This window comes from Penicillium daleae (genome assembly GCF_028827525.1).
Source record: "Penicillium daleae strain IBT 16125 chromosome Unknown utg000008l_segment0_segment0, whole genome shotgun sequence".
Lineage (NCBI taxonomy): Eukaryota > Fungi > Ascomycota > Eurotiomycetes > Eurotiales > Aspergillaceae > Penicillium > Penicillium daleae.
The window spans coordinates 886082-903942 of record NW_026623156.1 but is presented as its reverse complement, the minus strand read 5'-3'; the positions used below and the strand labels follow the sequence as shown (position 1 = coordinate 903942).

The 17861-nt window shown below is 49.3% G+C and overlaps 6 protein-coding genes across 6 annotated transcripts; 2 read left to right on the top strand and 4 right to left on the bottom strand.

Annotated features, from left to right (window-relative positions):
• Positions 1-576: 576 nt before the first annotated feature.
• N7458_008970 (arylsulfotransferase family protein) lies at positions 577-2454 on the bottom strand (the record flags this gene model as incomplete). Its single annotated transcript, XM_056912352.1, has 2 exons — positions 577-1890; positions 1960-2454. 2 exons carry the CDS (start codon positions 2452-2454, stop codon positions 577-579), a joined length of 1809 nt encoding a protein of 602 aa, XP_056761201.1.
• A 4447-nt stretch (positions 2455-6901) lies between these two features.
• Positions 6902-8751, top strand: N7458_008969 (uncharacterized protein; the record flags this gene model as incomplete). The annotated part of the gene is made up of 6 exons (XM_056912351.1): positions 6902-7003; positions 7065-7135; positions 7207-7320; positions 7385-7467; positions 7520-7939; positions 7991-8751. The coding sequence occupies 6 exons, from the start codon at positions 6902-6904 to the stop codon at positions 8749-8751; spliced, it is 1551 nt and encodes a 516-aa protein (XP_056761200.1).
• A 262-nt stretch (positions 8752-9013) lies between these two features.
• On the bottom strand, positions 9014-11256 carry N7458_008968 (Zn(II)2Cys6 transcription factor; the record flags this gene model as incomplete). The annotated part of the gene is made up of 2 exons (XM_056912350.1): positions 9014-9499; positions 9556-11256. 2 exons carry the CDS (start codon positions 11254-11256, stop codon positions 9014-9016), a joined length of 2187 nt encoding a protein of 728 aa, XP_056761199.1.
• A 696-nt stretch (positions 11257-11952) lies between these two features.
• Positions 11953-12936, top strand: N7458_008967 (uncharacterized protein; the record flags this gene model as incomplete). The annotated part of the gene is made up of 1 exon (XM_056912349.1): positions 11953-12936. One exon carries the CDS (start codon positions 11953-11955, stop codon positions 12934-12936), a length of 984 nt encoding a protein of 327 aa, XP_056761198.1.
• Positions 12937-13121: 185 nt separating this feature from the next.
• N7458_008966 (putative C6 transcription factor) lies at positions 13122-15488 on the bottom strand (the record flags this gene model as incomplete). The annotated part of the gene is made up of 5 exons (XM_056912348.1): positions 13122-13640; positions 13694-14607; positions 14660-15209; positions 15265-15376; positions 15430-15488. The coding sequence occupies 5 exons, from the start codon at positions 15486-15488 to the stop codon at positions 13122-13124; spliced, it is 2154 nt and encodes a 717-aa protein (XP_056761197.1).
• A 1047-nt stretch (positions 15489-16535) lies between these two features.
• Positions 16536-17845, bottom strand: N7458_008965 (aromatic ring-hydroxylating oxygenase subunit alpha; the record flags this gene model as incomplete). The annotated part of the gene is made up of 2 exons (XM_056912347.1): positions 16536-16916; positions 16946-17845. The coding sequence occupies 2 exons, from the start codon at positions 17843-17845 to the stop codon at positions 16536-16538; spliced, it is 1281 nt and encodes a 426-aa protein (XP_056761196.1).
• Positions 17846-17861: the final 16 nt, after the last annotated feature.

The following is a 17861-nucleotide window of genomic DNA, read 5'->3' as shown; positions in this document are numbered from 1 at the left end:
GGCAGGAAGAGCTTGTGGCGTGTCAGATGTCAGACGTTTTGTCATTGAACCCTGCCTTATAGTTGGCGCAAAAGAAGCTTGAAGTAAAAATATTACCAAACTGCGGTGAGGGTCCCGCTGTAAAAAGAAACTAACATCAAAAAGCCAAGCCGATTTCGGCTTATCAGATGTGCCCTTGTATCTCCCGCCCGTGCTTCTCTACAATACACTAAGTCGTATGTAGGGTCTTCATCTTGAAACAGGGGCCTCAGCTCTCTCCACGCCTTGATTACTTCTCCAGAATCAAACATATTTTTGCCTCTTCGGGGCATTTTTGATTTTTTTTTCTACGGTAATCTTCTTTACTTGGCATCACCCTTGCAGAAATACCGTTTGGCACGTCTAAAGTTCGAATACTCAAAAGCCTTTTAGTGCCTGGTTGAATCACTTAAAATATCGACAGGTTTTATCGAGAAACACTTTCAGCGGGATGGCATTGTTCGATGATGAAACTCGCAATGCGAAAATGATACCAGTGTATATGTAGGTCTAAACAAAATGCAAATGGTTGGGTATAAAGAACGCCGGCGTCCTACGCTAAATCGGCAGATGATCATGTTCTGCCTCAGTCTCCCCTTCATCCTTATATGAGACCAATCGATACGGCCCATTGGCTTCGGTCCGGATGCTTCGCAAATGACGATTCACCGCGCAATACAGCCCACACACAAGACAGACCGACGCGAAAACGGCAATAACCACCACTCCCCAGTGACCCGTGAGCATCTCTCCTCTAGGTGAGGAGTCGTTGCGACTCAAGATCTCCGTTTTACCGAGGATATTGCCTTCGGCATCGATGGCACAGACTCGGAAGAAGTGGGTGATTTCGGGTGGTAGTGGAATCTCAGTCTCAAAGCCAGTACGGCCAACTTGGTCAACCGTCGTAAACGCCATGTTTTCAAGTCCCACGCCGTCCCAGGTTTCAAGTCGCCAAGACACAACTTCCGTTGCACCGTTCCAGCTCACAAAGACACTATCGCCAGCAACGGCTGCGTCAGGCAAGGCATCTGGTGTGCCGACCCAAGTGCCTTTGTAAACACGGTACGAAACTATTCGGCCAAAGGAGAAGTAAACCGATGCGCCAAAGTGAACGTCGCATAACACTTCTCCCTCCGGAGAAAACTCCGTGTACGCAGCACTATGGCCCCAACCGACGAGTACATTCCCTGTATCGAGGACCTGTAGATTGCCCTGCGAGGTCGCCATCAGCTCTTGGGGGTGATCATAGCTTGTCAGCAACGTCGCTTGCCGAGTGGGGATGTCTAGTTCAATCAAGGCGCCGTAGCTAACCTTCTGCAAGTCGTAATCGCCATTGGCAGCATTGTTGAAGAGTGTTATTTGGCTAGGGCCATGCCAGCGGGCATCATGCTGCCATTCGAATTCAGTAGCCGCCCCATCTGACGGATCGAAAAATTCGTTGTCCTTCCCACCCAGAGTCCAAAGTACTTCGCCAGTGGATCCATCGATACAAGTGACAGAATGAGTATGCCGTCCAGAGACTAGGTAGCGACCTTGATCATCCTTGTCGACACTGTTCATGTGGAAATAGTCATAGCCCAGCGTTCGTTCATAACCCCGGTCATTTAGTGGCTCGTAGCTGCTGTCTGGCGGAAAGAATTGGGTTGAGCGCCATTCAAAAAGCAGCTCACCCGTCGCAATGTCGATTTCCTGGAAGACGCCCTCGTAGAGCCATCCAAGTTCCGGGCCCCCGACAGTCGTCAAATCAGCCGGGATAGAGTGGTAAATCGTGACCAGGGCTGTATCATTTACGGTGATATGAAAGTCATGAAGATCACCATTCATGGCACCGGCCGCAGAAATAATGTGCTTGGTAGTGTATGTTGAGTCGAGCTGTCATTCAAATCCAACATTAGCGGCCAGTCAATTTTACAAACGAAAAAGTCCGTCATTCAATCCTACCATATACCATGAGCCACGGCCATGCCCATCTTCCTCATCGCCTTGCCAGAACGTAAGATAATCCTGACCCTTGTATGTTTGAACTCTGAAGTCTTGAACGGTGCCCCAGCTGTATTTCGTCCATACTAGCTCGCCGCTAGCATCCAATATCATAGGCCCCGGGTGCGCCACCGAGTCGCCTCGTGGCGCAAGAAAAGTATATCGCGGATCGCATTGTGCACCAGCAGGGGAAATTTCAACGATTGGAGACTCCTCATCAAAGGATATGTAGCTTTGTGACGGTCCGAACCCGTATAGGCCAAGATCATACCAGCTCAACTCGGAACGAAATCGAAATTTCTTGAGCTGAGGTACAGCAAAGAGGTAAAATAGTAAAAAGGCTCCAACAACGGCAATAAAAGCAGATATCAAGGCGCGGCGACCGGAAATGTGTGGCCGATATCTGCGGCGAGGCCAGAAGCACAGCAGGGAGGCGGAAGAGGTCCGCAAGGACATTGGAGCATCGCGGTCCTAACAGGGTAGTGGTGAGCTTAGAGGAAAGGAAGGGCAGTGATCATCGGAGAAACGGGCATCTGACGAGGAGCGGAGAATAACGACGTTGGTCTCCTTATGTTATATGACCGAGTTGCTTTTTAGTGTCAACGACCGCCTTTGGCGTCAATGCCCCGCTAACCACCACGAAGGACTCCATGACGAGCGCTTCCCCGCAAGGAAACATGTTCTTAGCCTGGACAAAGCAGAGGAGCCCCTTTGTACGCGTGTGCTAGTTTGGTCATTTAAAGGGTTTCCATATAAAACTCCTATCTGCCAAGGAGAGGGTGGACCTATCGCGCCTCCGGGATTGCGTATGGAACCACGGGAAAGACAATTAGCCGACGGGCGAGTTGGTGACTCTGTGTAAGTATTCTGTGAGTGTTTTTGGCTTGAGCGAACACCCACTGAAGGTTAGCCAGTGAGGTCGATCGGTTGCGAAAGTGTGGGCTTCAATTTCTCAATGACCCCTTACCAAGCCCAATGGCCGCAGCGCCACGAGCCCACGCGTCGTCGTCGCAACAACAACATGTGGCGCACAAAAGGTTTGCAGTGGGCTACGTGGTTCGACCCCTGGACCCAATCAGATCTGGATAACGCCAATGTGCTCATTTGACGGGCGCATCAGCCATCTGCCGAGTATCCGATTATCCGTGGATTTAGTGGTATAAGAAGGGGCCTTTCCCACTAGTAGATAGATCTGTGTTGGCTGATGCAGTCGAGATTTGAGATGCAGCTTCATACGTTCATTTGACCTTTTCCTTGGTGTAGAACACGAATTCGGCTGACAAGGAGCGTTAGACCCCGGAGGCGGCCCTGAATAGCGGAGCCTTGCCTGTCCTCCACGAGTCCGCCCCTCTCTCTTAGTGTGGTGGACTCTTCGCCCAGAAAGGGAGAGGGTATGAGCGGAACGAGAACGAAGCGACGACCACGAAATCTCTGCCACTTTAGGAAATACCTTCGGCCGGTGACTCTTGCGTAGTCTTTCAACAAAGTACACTGAATTATTAGTACTCTTTCACTCCGAGCACAGTCCATATCATTCGCTAGTAAAAGGCTATCTTACCCTCGCTCACAAAGCTCGATCTAGAAAACTTGATTAGGTTAAACCCGAGTATGTAGTAACTGGAGCCAATGCCGTCACCGCACTGACAATCGCGACTTTCCTGTCTTAGGTACTTACATGCTGTAGTTGGCACTAACATTGTAGACCACTTTGGCAATATTTACCACCTACAGATTAACAATCACAACCATTATACGCCGGCCTGGCACCAATGCTTGCAATAAACACCTAGAACTTATGTGCTGGTATCAAATCCTCCGTTGCTTCTAATAGATCATGATAAATTCTCTTCTCGTGGCTGCTGTCGCAATCCGGACCAGCGTGGGATATATATTCACGAGAAATGGTCTAACTTCGACGGTATCTAGAGCTCAAGCTACAGCACGTACAGGTGTACATGGAAAATATACTAGGTTTCTTGACAGTAATCATTAGATATGCGTAAAGAAAGCTACCAAAGGATTAGAGGTTCAGACAGGAGCAGCGACTCTGCCTTGGTTCAGACTTTTGCCGGTCGCACCGATTTTTGCCAAGCGGATAGAGCAAGCGAGGGATAAAAAATCACGAGACGGGACCAAAATATGCACGTGATCGGAACTTGCACAGAGTTACTATTTCCCTTGATTAGAATTAACAGTGTCTTAGATACCAGTACATTATTAGGGGGACAATGGAGAGGATGAAGTCGGCACAGAGAGGAAGGCTAGGAAGAGAAATGGAAATTAACAGAATGCAGAATCTTATATTCACGAAATTCTCGAAAGGGCGTCATTCATGTGGTTGATCCGATCTCCAGTGGTAATTTGATTAGATTCTGAGTATAGAGGCACTGTACGTCGAACAGAAATGAATGTAGTTTTCTCCTTTTGAATGTTCCTAAGAAGCTTGATAATAACCCTAAAAGGATGTTAGAGATTCGTTAGGTGAAACAGTCGGGAAAGCCATGGCCTACTAAGCGGTAAAAGGGTAGCCGTAGAGCCCAAGGTCATAAGAAATCATGAATTGAACAATTCTTCTTAATTGTTCACTGGACCATCTACGAAGTGGATATCCATGATGCACTTTGGAGATGACCTGGGCACATAGTTCCTTAGACATTCCCTGGACAAGCTACTGGTTCTCTCCTATCCTATACTACCTTTCTTAATGGCCGTGAGATACCTTTGTCAATGAATTTCCCAAATCTTGCTGGTTCAAGATCTGTTCGGCATGGGCAAGCCAGATATCGAAATTTGATCTGTCCCACAGGGCGTCAAATGAACTCAGCCGGTACCCAGTGGGTGCGTTGGCGATCTGTGTGAGTATTCTCCTTCTCCCGGAGGAAAAGATTCGGAGGCGGAAACGGATCGGATACTGAAATCATTCTGAAATAATGAAACGATAGAGATCTTGGCAATGAAGATTGGGGCCCCCGTATTTGGGTGAGGGCAAGACCGTCGACTCATATGTTCTTGAAGGGTTTACTTCAAGGCAACGAGTCCCTGGTGATCGGTCATTACTCAAGATCCTTTGTTCAAGCAGTTTTCTAGTCATCCTTTCATTCCTTGCGTCTTTTCTTTCGAGAATTCTTCCACTCCGGTTAGTTCTCTATCATCATTCTAGGTTCTCCACGTGTAATCTTTCGCTTTATCATCGATTATTTGATTCTCAGGTACCAGAGATTATTAGACGATTCCATGCCCCGGTTCAGAAGAATGATTCGAGGGAGGATGGCTCTGTTCTCCTCGGTGGCATAGCGGTCCGTTGATTCATTTATTATTGATCCTAGTGATCAAATAATACGACTTCTAGGCAATCAATAATCCCTCAAAGTGGTGACCCAGTGGACAATATGGGGCGGCTTATCGGCTGTATCTGTGGGGTAGATCGTATGCAGGAATACTTGAACCTGGTTGTATGGAGCATACAGTAGCTATTTGCATAGAAGGGCAAGCTAAAAGCCTATCTTCCGAAGAGAAAACTCCAGAGGATTGTTGTGCTTAATTAACTAGACTGAAGGCAGAATTATGCTGCTACGCACAGGAAGCCAGAAAGGAAGAAGAACAAATCTCATCAATCACTATCTAGAGAAATCTCCGAGGAACAGAAAGAAGAATAACCAGGAGAGGACCTAAAAGGGTTATCCAACGAAGCAATCTGGAGGGAAGAATCCAGAAGCAATCTACAAGAAGGGAAATCTGCAGGCAATCTGCAATCGCTGATCCTGCACCAATCCATCGAGGGCGAGGGAGGAAGACATCTCCGTCACAGAGAGAGACTAATACGTATGGATATATCTCACCTCGCGATCTTTCAGGAGAGCTCTCAAAGCCAGAATCGCTTCGGGGTCGTAGAAGTGCTTGGTGATATGTCTACTGTTGGGAGCATCTACAGAGCAGCGGTATTGTACAGGTAAGAACTGCCAGAAAATATATTGGTGGACAGCCTGCTCGGCTGTCTTTGGCACACGAAACAAGAGCTTTCAGTGTATAAACATGCCCCTGGTAGGGGGCCGATAAAAGCTACGGTCGATCGCAAAAATGAGTTGGGTAGACTTAGACCAATAGACGCTCCGACCATTGGGAGAGGTTCGTGCTTGGAAATATTAACCATGGGTAAGGTAATGGTCCGTCCCTCACTCCCGCACTGTCCCTTATCTCGCCGGGACCCTGTTTCAAATGTTCTTCTGCCTGAGACAGTAACTAGCGGTAGGTCCCGCTGTCTCCAAGATGCTCCAAGATCAATGGTTTCTCCACTTGCTGTACTGCGACTGTGACGCCTGAATAGGGCTCATTCCTTGTCGATCATGCCATGTTGAGACCATGCGTTTCTCCGAGGATGCATGAAGAGGGGGTTGCATATGCATATCCTGGTCTGTGAGCTACCTTGAACCGTCTCACGACCGGGCCAAAGGACCAAAAGCCGTGAAGTTTGATAACGTCTGCCGCCCGGTCGCTTATGGAGGGTGTTGTGTGGTATGATGTCTAGTTAAACCTTGTTCGGACGAGGATCTGGTGGAGGAAAGAAAATCAAAAATGCAGCAAAACAGCTCAACACCAGCCTTCATGGGGAAGGTCAAAATCAGTGACGCCAATGGGTAGCAGTGGAAACTTGGAGATGGGTCGTGGCGCTGGCACTAGCGGGAGAGCAGCCCTTTTTTTCGGATGGGCGCATTCTGATCATCTTCAACGTCTCCACTTTAGTCGAGCATCTTGGCCTCGACTCTGTGATTGGCGCTCGGCATGGTCTCTGCAAGAACGCCCCTTAACACTCCTCTGCCCTGCCCAGATGAACTCCAAATTTTTCCCTGCTCTGCTTATTTCGAGCTTCTCGTCTTCTGCGTGTCTATAAAACCCACTGCAGATTATGGCGGGCAGCAAGGAGGTTCTGGCTCATGAAGCCGGCCTGGATGGAAATTCCCAGGATGACCGAGATATGGAGCGTTTGGGGAAAGCTCAGCAATTCAAGGTCAGTTGCGCATGGTCGAGTGTGGGGGATGGCGATGGCGCATTGGGCTGACCTGCCACAGCGAAACTTCCGTTTTTATTCGATTCTGGGGTTCACGACGACGTTGATGGCCTCATGGGAGTCGATTCTCCTGTAAGTTTACATGATTGTCCAGGTCGCGAGCGCACAAGCTATGGTATTGAGCTCATTTGTTTCCGCCGTAGCACGAGTACCTATGGCCTGATTGACGGTGGGCGAGCCGGCATGATTTATGTCTACCTCGCGTCGTTTGTGGGATTCTTCGCTTCTGTTATTTCTATGGCAGAGATATCCTCGATGTATGTTTTGGCTATGTCATTGTTCGATCGGGAGCTGCACCGGAGCTAACAATTTCATACTTAGCTCCCCAACATCCGGAGGTCAATATCACTGGGTTAGTGAATTCGCAGCTCCACGTTGGCAACGCTTTTTGAGCTACCTGACTGGTAGGATATCTGTTTCAAAATCCTACCGCACATCATTTCTGACATCTTTAAGGGTGGCTGTCTGTTCTGGGATGGCAAGCAGCCTTCGCCAGCATCTGCTTCCTATGCGGGACCTTGATCCAGGGCCTTCTCGTCTTCAACTACTCCGGATCCACGGGATATATCTATGCTTATGAGCGCTGGCACGGAACCTTGTTGACAATGGCGATCGCCGCCATTGGAACATTGATCAATACCTATGGTGCCAAGTTCCTGCCTCCGCTGGAGGGCATCATTTTGGGCCTCCACATCTTTGGATTCGTCGCTGTTATGGTGCCCATGTGGGTGATGTCACCGGGCCAAGCCCCATCATCCGAAGTATGGACCGTGTTCGGCAACGAGGGCGGCTGGACGAGTATCGGCCTGGCATGTCTAGTTGGCCAGTTGACCCCCATCTTTTCATGGACCGGTCCCGATGCTGCGACTCATATGGGTAAGTGAAGAGTCACCGACATGAAGTACACGAAATGCTGACACCCGATAGCTGAGGAGGTTCAGAATGCAGCTCTTGTCGTCCCATGGTGCATGGTGTCTACTGCCTTGATAAATGGCGGCCTGGGATTCGTCATGCTCGTGACTCTTCTATACAACATGGGTGAGATATCCGATGTTCTCAGCCCGGCCAGCGGCTTCTCGCTCATCCCGGCCGTCCACCATGCGACGGGCTCCGTCGCCGCCACCAACGGCGTGGCGGCGATCATCCTAGTTATGGAAGTTTGCAGTGCAATAGGTATTCTTGCGACCGCCTCCCGACAAACGTTTGCCTTTGCTCGCGATAGCGCCCTCCCCTTCTCTCGTGCACTGGCCCACGTCAACCGCCGTACTCAGATCCCAGTCACCTCCGTGCTCGTTTCGACCATCATCACCCTTCTACTGAGCTTGATTAATATCGGCTCGACAGCCGCTTTTAATGCCATCGCCTCGGTCATGATTGCCGCGTTGTTCACTACGTATATTCTGTCGATTGGTGCGTTTATTCGAGCTCGATTCCAGCCCGGTGGAATTCCACCTTCGCGCTTTTCGCTGGGATCCCTGGGATTGCCTATCAACGTCTTCTCTGTGGCGTATCTCTGTTTCGCTATTGTTTTCACTTTCTTCCCCACTGCCGCGAACCCAACACCGGTGGATATGAACTGGTCGATTCTTGTCTTTGGATTCGTGGTGAGTTTTTCTATTGTCCAGTACCTTGCCCACGGACGCCTTGTCTATCAGGCCCCGGTGACGCAGGTTCGGAAGGCGGAATGAATACGAAGAGTCACCATGAAAAACCCGGCGTTTTACTCGATTTCTGTTTATCTTTCAAGGTTTATGAGAACATCATATACTGAACACTTTGTCTTACGGGCGGGCCCCTCATTTTTGCCAACAACACATGTCATCTAATCAGCACTTTCCATATACCCCCCCTGGGCGTCACCCGGCCCTGAAATTGAAAACGGTGGATACCGTCAAGAATCCGAGCTTGACAAGATAGATTGTCCTGAATTTATGACGCTGTAATTTTTCTCTAGTTGAGGTAATTTGTTGCCAAACTCAGAATATCATCCAAGCCCTCCGCATAATCAACTCCCAAAGGCATCATAAGATCAACACTGGGCATGACTCCCGAGACATCATTGGTGCTATCGGGCCAACGACCATGTCCTGTAGCTCTTGCAAGAGATGATCCGCCAAGAACCGTTCGGCAGTGACCGGTGACACTTGCCCGATCCTGTCGGTAGAACGTTTGGATGATGGCAGCAATGTCTAAGCCGTTTTCTTTGGTAGTATCATGTAGAAGCCGTGGCTCTTGTAGTTCACTTACGGCTCCGCTCTCTCGGTGGCCCCTTTTATCAGCTTGAAGCATCGCCCGAAGAAGAGACACGCCTCGTTGTGCGATCATATCAGTCTCACAATGGGATAAAATCTCAATCCCATCTTCGATCAACTGGCGGTTTTCAGAAGCCTGACGATCTGGTCGAGGCTGATGGAACATGTCTAGGCACAATATGATCTTCAAAGAATTAGCCGGGTGTAGGCTCATGAAAGAAGCAAAATTCGATATCTTACACTTGCAGTGACGCTAAATGCTTGATGAATCCACAATATAGGCCCACCATTACGTGTAGCTTCCTTTTGTTCTTTAATGATCGTTCTCGAAGCAGCAACACAGGTTTTCCGAGTGAACTCAAACATAGGATTAGCGAAGCTCAGACTCAAAAACTTCCTATGAATCATGATGGCCTTGTGAGCAGAGCTGATGGCCAGACTTCTCCGAGCCCATTCAACGTAGCATGGCCAAGATGGGTCCAAGGGAACATTTTGCAAGAAGTATGGTAGATGCTGGGTGGCTAAGGTGCGTAGTCGGCGGTCATATTTGAGCACCTCTTCGTATCGAGTGTAATGAGTATTGCAGGAGGTCATATCGTCTTGAAGATCCGGCATTAGGGCCGCAATTTTGTATTTTAGGCGTGAGTGGCTTGTTACGGTGGGGTGGTCTTCTGAAAGATTGCTCATGTCATCGTCGCAGTTTAAGGGCCTCTCTGTGGTGAAACATGCTCGATGGATCAAGTAACTCTCGGTATATGGAATGGAGAACCAGTCTTGAATGCAGAGCTGGCACCAGACGCGGCGACCGATCTCCCTTTTCACCGGGTCGAATGACTGTGAAGTGTCGTCATTTCCAAGTTGGTGAAGTCCTAGCCCTTGGGCTATTCGCACGGCCGATGCCAATAGTACAGAGAATCCATTGGAATGGCCAAGCATGTGGGCTGAGATGGTGAGACTGGCGATGGCTTCCAGTGAGTAGATTGAATGATTGGCCATATAGTCAGCCTGATGTAAACATGTTATCGAAGCCTTCAACCATCGCTTGGACAAGGTATCTCGCTCTTTGTCACGAAAACCCCAGGCCTGTGCAATCGACCTTGGCGCACAAGCCATTGATCCCGTGAGGACTGCGAACAGGAAGGAAATCCACTGCAGGTCGATACCGGGGCTATCCACCTTTCCATCTCTCTTCTCATAGAATTCGTCTAGCTCCTGGAGGAAGGTAGCTGCATGAAATGCTCCATGGTACCAAAGCAGGCACTCGCAGTGGTATTTTGCTAATTGGTAGACCTTTTGTCTTTTGGGAAGTAGAACCTGACACAGAGAAGCAGCCGAAGGTCCTGACATGCGCATATCGTCCCAATCATCTTCGGTGTGAACATCTCCCGGGGAGTGGTCTAAGTTGTTGCGCCTGACAATCTCATCCTGGTAGGTAGGATCCTTGCGCCGACCCCAAGCCAGAAATTCAAGTATTGTTGCGGCGTCTTCTACCTCTTTTGGATTTGGATTTGTGTCTATATCTTGTTCAATGTGCACGGAGCGACCCGTGGAAACAGGCATTCTGTCGACTGTTATTGACTTCGCCGGGGAGAAAGAGGAGTCGCGTATGTCACTGTCCAAAGGCGAGGTACGCGGCCGAAATAGCGACTCCCTGGCCTCGACAAGCGCAGCTTCGAGCCGCACAACTCTGTTCTGAAGAATCTCAATGGTCCTCGAAGCATCCGCACTTGACCGTGCTAGGATCTCTTGCTCGCTTCGACCCTCGGATTGAGAAAGGCTCGGGTTCGGAGAGTCCCGCTCGCGCGGCCGAGTGCATCGTGACCCTTTTCTCGTGCAGTTACGACATGGGAGAATCTTGTCGCACTTCACTTTACGGCGTGTGCATTCGACACAGGCCAAACGTTTTCGGTGAATACCGCTGCTCATTCTGCTTTGCTCCATGATGGTGTGAAGCAGCAGAGTTGAGGCTACCGCTGGGTATGCTTGTCTTATCAGTAGCCTCGGAGCTTGCTTGGCGACCAGCCGATTTCACGCGATTATGCGGCGGATTATCGAGGTTCTTATCTCTAGTTACTCGATTCTATTGACTACTGCTTCTCATCCTCGATTACAGGTGTCTTTATGGACGAATAGGGCGACAAAAACAAAAAATTATAGCAAGTAATTTACAAAAAGTGACATTTTGAGATTTATTTCCAATCGCTCAATTACGCAAGGGGGTAAAGTTTTGCTGCCCAGGAAAGTGATTGTTAATAGCTTTGGCCGAAGGCCGCCTTAGCAAGATCTCCGTCCAGCTCTACAAAGTAAATAGGGAGAATCTCCTGTGCGAACCCTGGCAGATATTCTTACATTGCTTGGAGCCGTAGACTCGCGTGCATCAATAACTCTTGACTTCGAGGTGGTCGGCCGCTGTTGGGGTGACATCGACGGTGATCTGCAAGGATGATGAGGAGCTCGGCCGACCACCTCGGCCGAGCCTGAGATAAGTAATGCGGGGATCCGAATTGGAGCATGAACAAGGATCGCAGCCGCAGTCTATATATATGCTTTGCACGGTCGCAATCTCTTCCAGGGGTGTCAAACAGTTATCGAGCACATGAACTCACCTCTTCTTGATCGCCACGACAACAACGAAACATGGCTCCAACTCAATACGTCGAGCGACCTATCCCCCAAATCTCACTCGCCCACTTCGAGAACCGTATCGACAAAATCACGGCCGATTTGATTGACGCGGCTGAGAATGTGGGATTCTTCATATTGATCGATCATGGGATTTCCAAGGAAGTCATCGAAGCTATTTTCTCGACATCAAAGAATTTCTTCGACCTACCTGACAACGCCAAAGCGACCGTACCGTGGAATGCCAACAATGTCGGCTGGGAGAAGAACTCACAAATCCGACCATCCACCGGCAAACCAGACAACAAAGAGTCCTATCAACTTCAATTCGGAGACAACATGAAGGGGTTATGGGTTGCTGATGAGCATCTCCCTGGATTCCAAACCACTGCCTTGGCATTTATGCATCGCGTGCAACAGATCTCCGAATGCCTAATGCGGTGTTTCGCTCGGGGTCTTGGATTCCCTGACGACTTCTTCATCCAATGTCACGATGTGTCGCGGTCGGACTCTCAAACCACCATGCGGTTACTTCATTACTTTGCGTTGCCGGAGGAAGCCGATGGGAAAGAGTATCATCGCGCAGGGGCACATGCTGATTGGGACTTTCTGACTCTACTGTTTCAGAAAGAAGGGCAGAGTGGGCTGGAGATTTGTCCCGGTCGGGAATCCGTTACCGAGTTCGGCATTGGCGACAAGTGGACCAAGGTGGAGGCGAAGACTGGGGAAATTGTTTGTAACATCGGGGACTTGCTCATGTCGTGGTCGGATGATCGGTTCAAGTCGACCTTCCACCGGGTGAAGGCGCCGTGTGAGCCTGGAGATTATTTTGGGGACCGGTACAGCATTGCATACTTCAACCAACCCTGCAAGGATGCTTTGATCCAAGGGCCGTTGAAAAAGTACCCAATGGTGACTGGGGCTCAGTTTACCGACAGTGCGATGAAGCGGAATTTTGCTGCCTTGCAGGAAAAGTTGAAAATGGTTGCGGCGGCATAGATTGGAAGTGGATTGAGGAGATCGCGTGAGGGACATCTGGGGCAGTATTTGTTAGGGCAGCGCGGGCTTCGGGTCGAAGCTTTTGCAGCAGCCTTAGGATCTTGGTCCCAAAGACTGTTTGGTTATCATTTGTGGACCTGAAATGCTCGTCAAGTGTGAAATAGAGATGAATGAATATAATACTCTTATAAGTTTCCAAAATCCCACCAGGTGGAAAACCCGTCGACATTGCCCATGGTGGACTCTGACTCAGGGTAACCAAGATTATCCATATCAATGAACTGTGGAGGCTCAGTCCAGAGCCAAGGGGTATTGGCCATGAGACTATCGGCAGGCGCAACGAGTTTGTCTCCCATCGTTGTGCTTGCAGGTGATGCAGGGGCTGTGGCGACGCGTGGTGGTAGATTAGGTGGCACATGAGCAGCGGATCCTCCATCAGCGGTATTCACAGTGATATCTGGGGACATTGCAACGATGATTTCAAGAGTAGACGACGGATTTTCCACTTCCTCTGGAAAGACGGTTGGACTAAGTGAAGGGTGCAGCAAGCCGGTGGTGGATGTCTCGTGTGACGTCGGTGTGCAGTTTATTTGGAGGAGATCCCACATCAGAGGGATACTGAGGTGGATCTTCGATGGCTCCCAATCAAAGTCCACCTTCTCGGAGCCGGACGCAATGCGGGTCATCTTGTCTAACGTATGATTCTGGGCTTGTTAGTCTTGTGATTGCTCGTCTATTCTCTTGCAGACTGACGTACCAGTTTTTCACAAGCGGGAGAGAAAGATATGAAGCTTTTCAAAAACCTTCTGCATTTCGCAAAGTCTGTTTTTGATTTATACTTCAATCGTGGATCTGAGGCACAGCAATAGTAAAGATGCACGGTAGCAGCAATTGCAGCTGCGTGGCCAAAGAAGGGGTCGATGAGTCGCATCTTCTTTTCAGACACCATGTCGATCAGTCGAACAATCCAGGTTGCATGCAAAAGGACCAGCTCAGATGACCTCCTCCAGAAAGTGTTTGGGATCGTCAAGTTATGGTTGTATTGAGATGCCACAATGTAGAGGAATGGATGGTTGAGGACCGTCAAAATGGAATGATAGGTAAACTGTAGCTTAAGCCAAGGGGTCCAGTATTCACGATTGACCCTAAGCTCCTCAGCCCTCCGCTCGTAAAACTTGACCGAATCATAGCGATGGCATGGTGAAAGTTTGTTCTCGAGTTCGGTTAGGTCAGATAGTATCATCGCGTACAGCGAATCATGCCTCCAGGGCTCTTTCAAGCGACTTTGAGCGCAATCAAAGACGTATGATCTCACCCTACTCCATACCCACCCAAAATGCAGTGCCAGATTCCAAATCCCAAGATCTGACGAGCTTGTGCATCCGATATCATCGTTCGGTAATAGTGGGGGTCTCGTATCAAGGTTCTTGAGAAGTTCCGGATCATCACTTGTAGAAACGTAATAGGAACGTAAAACCTCCGCCGGTACGCCGAGTATGTCGTTGATTTGGCCATATGTCTGTTCAAGCGATTGAAGACTCCAGAAGAGTCTTTTCTTTCGTTCGGGAGATGGACATTCAATGCCATAAGTAGAGTGAAGGTCCAGCATCGCAGAACGACAAAGCTGGAGGGCTAAGCCGAGGTGGAATCGTCCTAGGTGGCCATTTCCATCTGGGGGATGATTAGCTTACTGTATTTGTTCTGACAATGAGTTTGTACATACCGAGGAAAGAAGAGAACGACAGTAAACAGAGGCTCTCTATCGTTTCAAGCTCTACGGTGCCATTGGCAATACGGAGCATGACAAGAGTTCGCGCGCTATCACCGTAGTGCTGCAGCTCCTCGCGCTCTTGCGAAAAACGGGAAGTGAGCGTTAAAATGCTGCAGACTAGCTCCTCCGAGATGTAGCTCGTGTCCTTGACTTCTTCGCGGTCAAAGCACCATATTGGCTGTCTGTGGCAGTATTGAAAGTAGAGGTCCACTGCCTGGGATATCCTCGAAGATGGGCTTATCTTCGAGTCTTCGAATCCCATTCCGAGAAGAAATGGATCATTGAGGGAGGGCCCAAAGTCGGCCGAGGATGGACAGGAGGCTGCTGAGTACGTAGCGTCGGCGGCTTCATTATTTCCACTATGATTTTGGTCTTGAGGAAGCGATCTGGAGAAAGTGTCAGGGTTTTCGAAGAAGCAAGGTGTTAATGACAGAAGGGATGTGTACCTGCCGCCGTTCAAGATAAGATTGACTTTCTCTTCCAGATAGGCGAGCCTGTCAGCCTAGTGAGATAGTCAGTACCCTTATTTACTGTAGGTCTTAGGATTTCAGTCATACAGAAGGGCCACTGCGAGAGCCTCTTGGCACGGCTGTGTACAGACATTGCTGGTTCAGGCGAACACAGCTTGAACACGCTGGCTTCTCGGCAGGACACCGAGTCTTCTTCCTCCTATACAATATTAGACGGGCGCGACAACATCATGAACAGGAGAGAATATTCACCGGCAATTCAGACAGGCCTCATGCGAACGCAGTCTTCCCCGGGTGCCTTCACGTGGCATTATATGACAAGCACAACTGGGAGGAATCCGTACGTGGCGAAAAAAGAACACAATTCAGTAGATCGACCGGAAGCGATAGTGTGAAAAACTGATCTGGTCTAGAAAATGGAGGCCAAATTGCTATCATATACGATGGTAGAATATGATGTCGGGGAATGAATGGGAGGCGAGAGGGGTTAAGGAATGACGGGGACACGATAGCACAAAGCCCGTGAGCGGGGGAACAGGGCCTATCAGCGACCAGCAACAAAGGGAGAACCCAAGCATGCATAGGTGGATGGGACCCGCAGTATTCCAGCGACTAGTGATCTAGGCTAGAGGGGCATATTACTCCAACTCAACCTAGTCAGTTGTTCGGCGCTAGAACCACGTCGGCAGGATCGTGATGGCCGGAAATGGTCCGTGGGTAGACACAAAGTTTGGTGATGTAACTTAAAAACCTTACTAAAAAAGGCAAAAGTATCCTGCGTCACAGAACCCCTCCAGAAGGCACCCCTGTCGCAGATCGATGCTGAAGGACCGTTTATCGGTCCAATGAATACTTTCTTAGTTCCCAGATAATGAGTGAATACTCGAACTGTGTTGTTTGATAAAGATAAGGTTATTGATTCCATTCCAGCACATTCGTTGGGACTGCGATTCCTTATCTAAGGCTAGAAGCCAACACTATTCGAGATATCTCCACGGGCTGAAGGATCCGACACGAGAACCAGGGAGGCGGGGTCCATAGTCGATAGCCGATAAGAAAGTTTATTATTTGGGAGCGAATGGCATTTCGACTGTTCCATATGCATATCATGGCGGGTTATTCAAATTGGGGTAGATGCGGAGAATAAGCGTCTGTTTAGTCCGACACTCTCTCCGGAAAGTGTCGCTGACCTGCGAAAAAGTCCAAAAGTTGGTGATCCAAATGTGATATTCTAGATAAATGAGATTCATAATTATCGGCGTCATAAACTACTATCATCCATGCAAAAACTCAACTGTTGTTCAGGCTGAAATGCGAGCAAACCATCACCGAAACTACAAAAGAAAAGGTAAATCAAATCAATAGGCTAACGCCGGGTTGCCAGACTGGCATGCCACACCGCCGCAACAGCCACCAACTTGAGTTGAGCAATCTCCATTGGCTTGGCTTTTACTCTGCAGCTTAGAGCAGAAATCAATATCATCCTGGCTTGTCTTAGCCTCGGATGGCAGTGTTTGCCGCGAAGGCCAGATCTCATGACCTGCTTCCTCCTCCCGCTTGTGGAACTCGGTCACAAGGTCCCTAACCACATTCTGGAAGTAAAGAGGTCCCTTCTCGAGGCGAGGATGCAGCTCGCCACTGACAAATACCCCACTGTTGAGATTCTTCTGGGCATTCTCGCAGAGGGCCTTGTCTTCGGACATGATGCGCTTGAACATGGAGTTGACCTTGTTGAAATCCTCGTCGCTAGAATCTTTTTGCGGTAAACTTCATATCGCATGGAGCAGCTGGTAGCCGAAGTTGGTACAAATCGTTGCATGAAGAAGAAGTTTGGCGATACTGTCATTGAGGCATTGGGGAAGTAGTAGGTGCTGGCAATCTTTAAACCTTGCGCGATCTGCTCCGGCGTGGTGTTTGGGTCGTGAATGATACTGCATTTCTGAGTATCGACGGAGTAGGAGCTCAAATCAGCCACTGAGGGAACGTCGGGGTGAGCCGTCTGGCAGTGGTAGCATTCGTTATAGTTGTCGGCCAGGATCTTCCAGTTGTAGTCGCCATTCATCTCCCAGGTATGGTCGAATGTATAATCCTCGAAATTAAAATCCTCGAATCGCGATTGCAGGTCGATCCCTTTGAAATCCTCTTCCCAGGAAATCTCGGGCTGTTCGGCGCCATCCAAGTTTACCCAAATGAACCCATTGGTATCGGTATGAACATGGATCGGGAGGAGGCCGTTCTTGCTCTTGTCGAAGCCATCAAGATCCTGATAGCCCGGTGCCTTGGCGAGCTTCCCATTCAATCCGTATGACCAGCCGTGATATTTACAAGAGAAGATTCGTGAAGTGCCTCCATCCTCTGTGACAACGGGGAACGCACGATGGCGACAGACATTGTGGAATGCATTAACGGCACCTTCCTTATCGCGCACCAGAATGAAGCTGAAGCCAGCGATATCGTATCGTAGCCAATCACCGGTTTTGGAGAAGCGCAAAGTATGACTGGTCAGGAGCCACTTGCGAGAGAAAATAGCTCGTCGCTCGAGCTCGAACATCTCAGGAGATGTATACCAAGACGCAGGGAGTGCCCTCAATGGGGAATTCTCCGTCTGGGAGGGTCTGTTACTTGCGGCTTCATTGAGGCCCAGGTCGCTTGTTGACATTGCTGGCATGTCGAGGGTTCAAGAC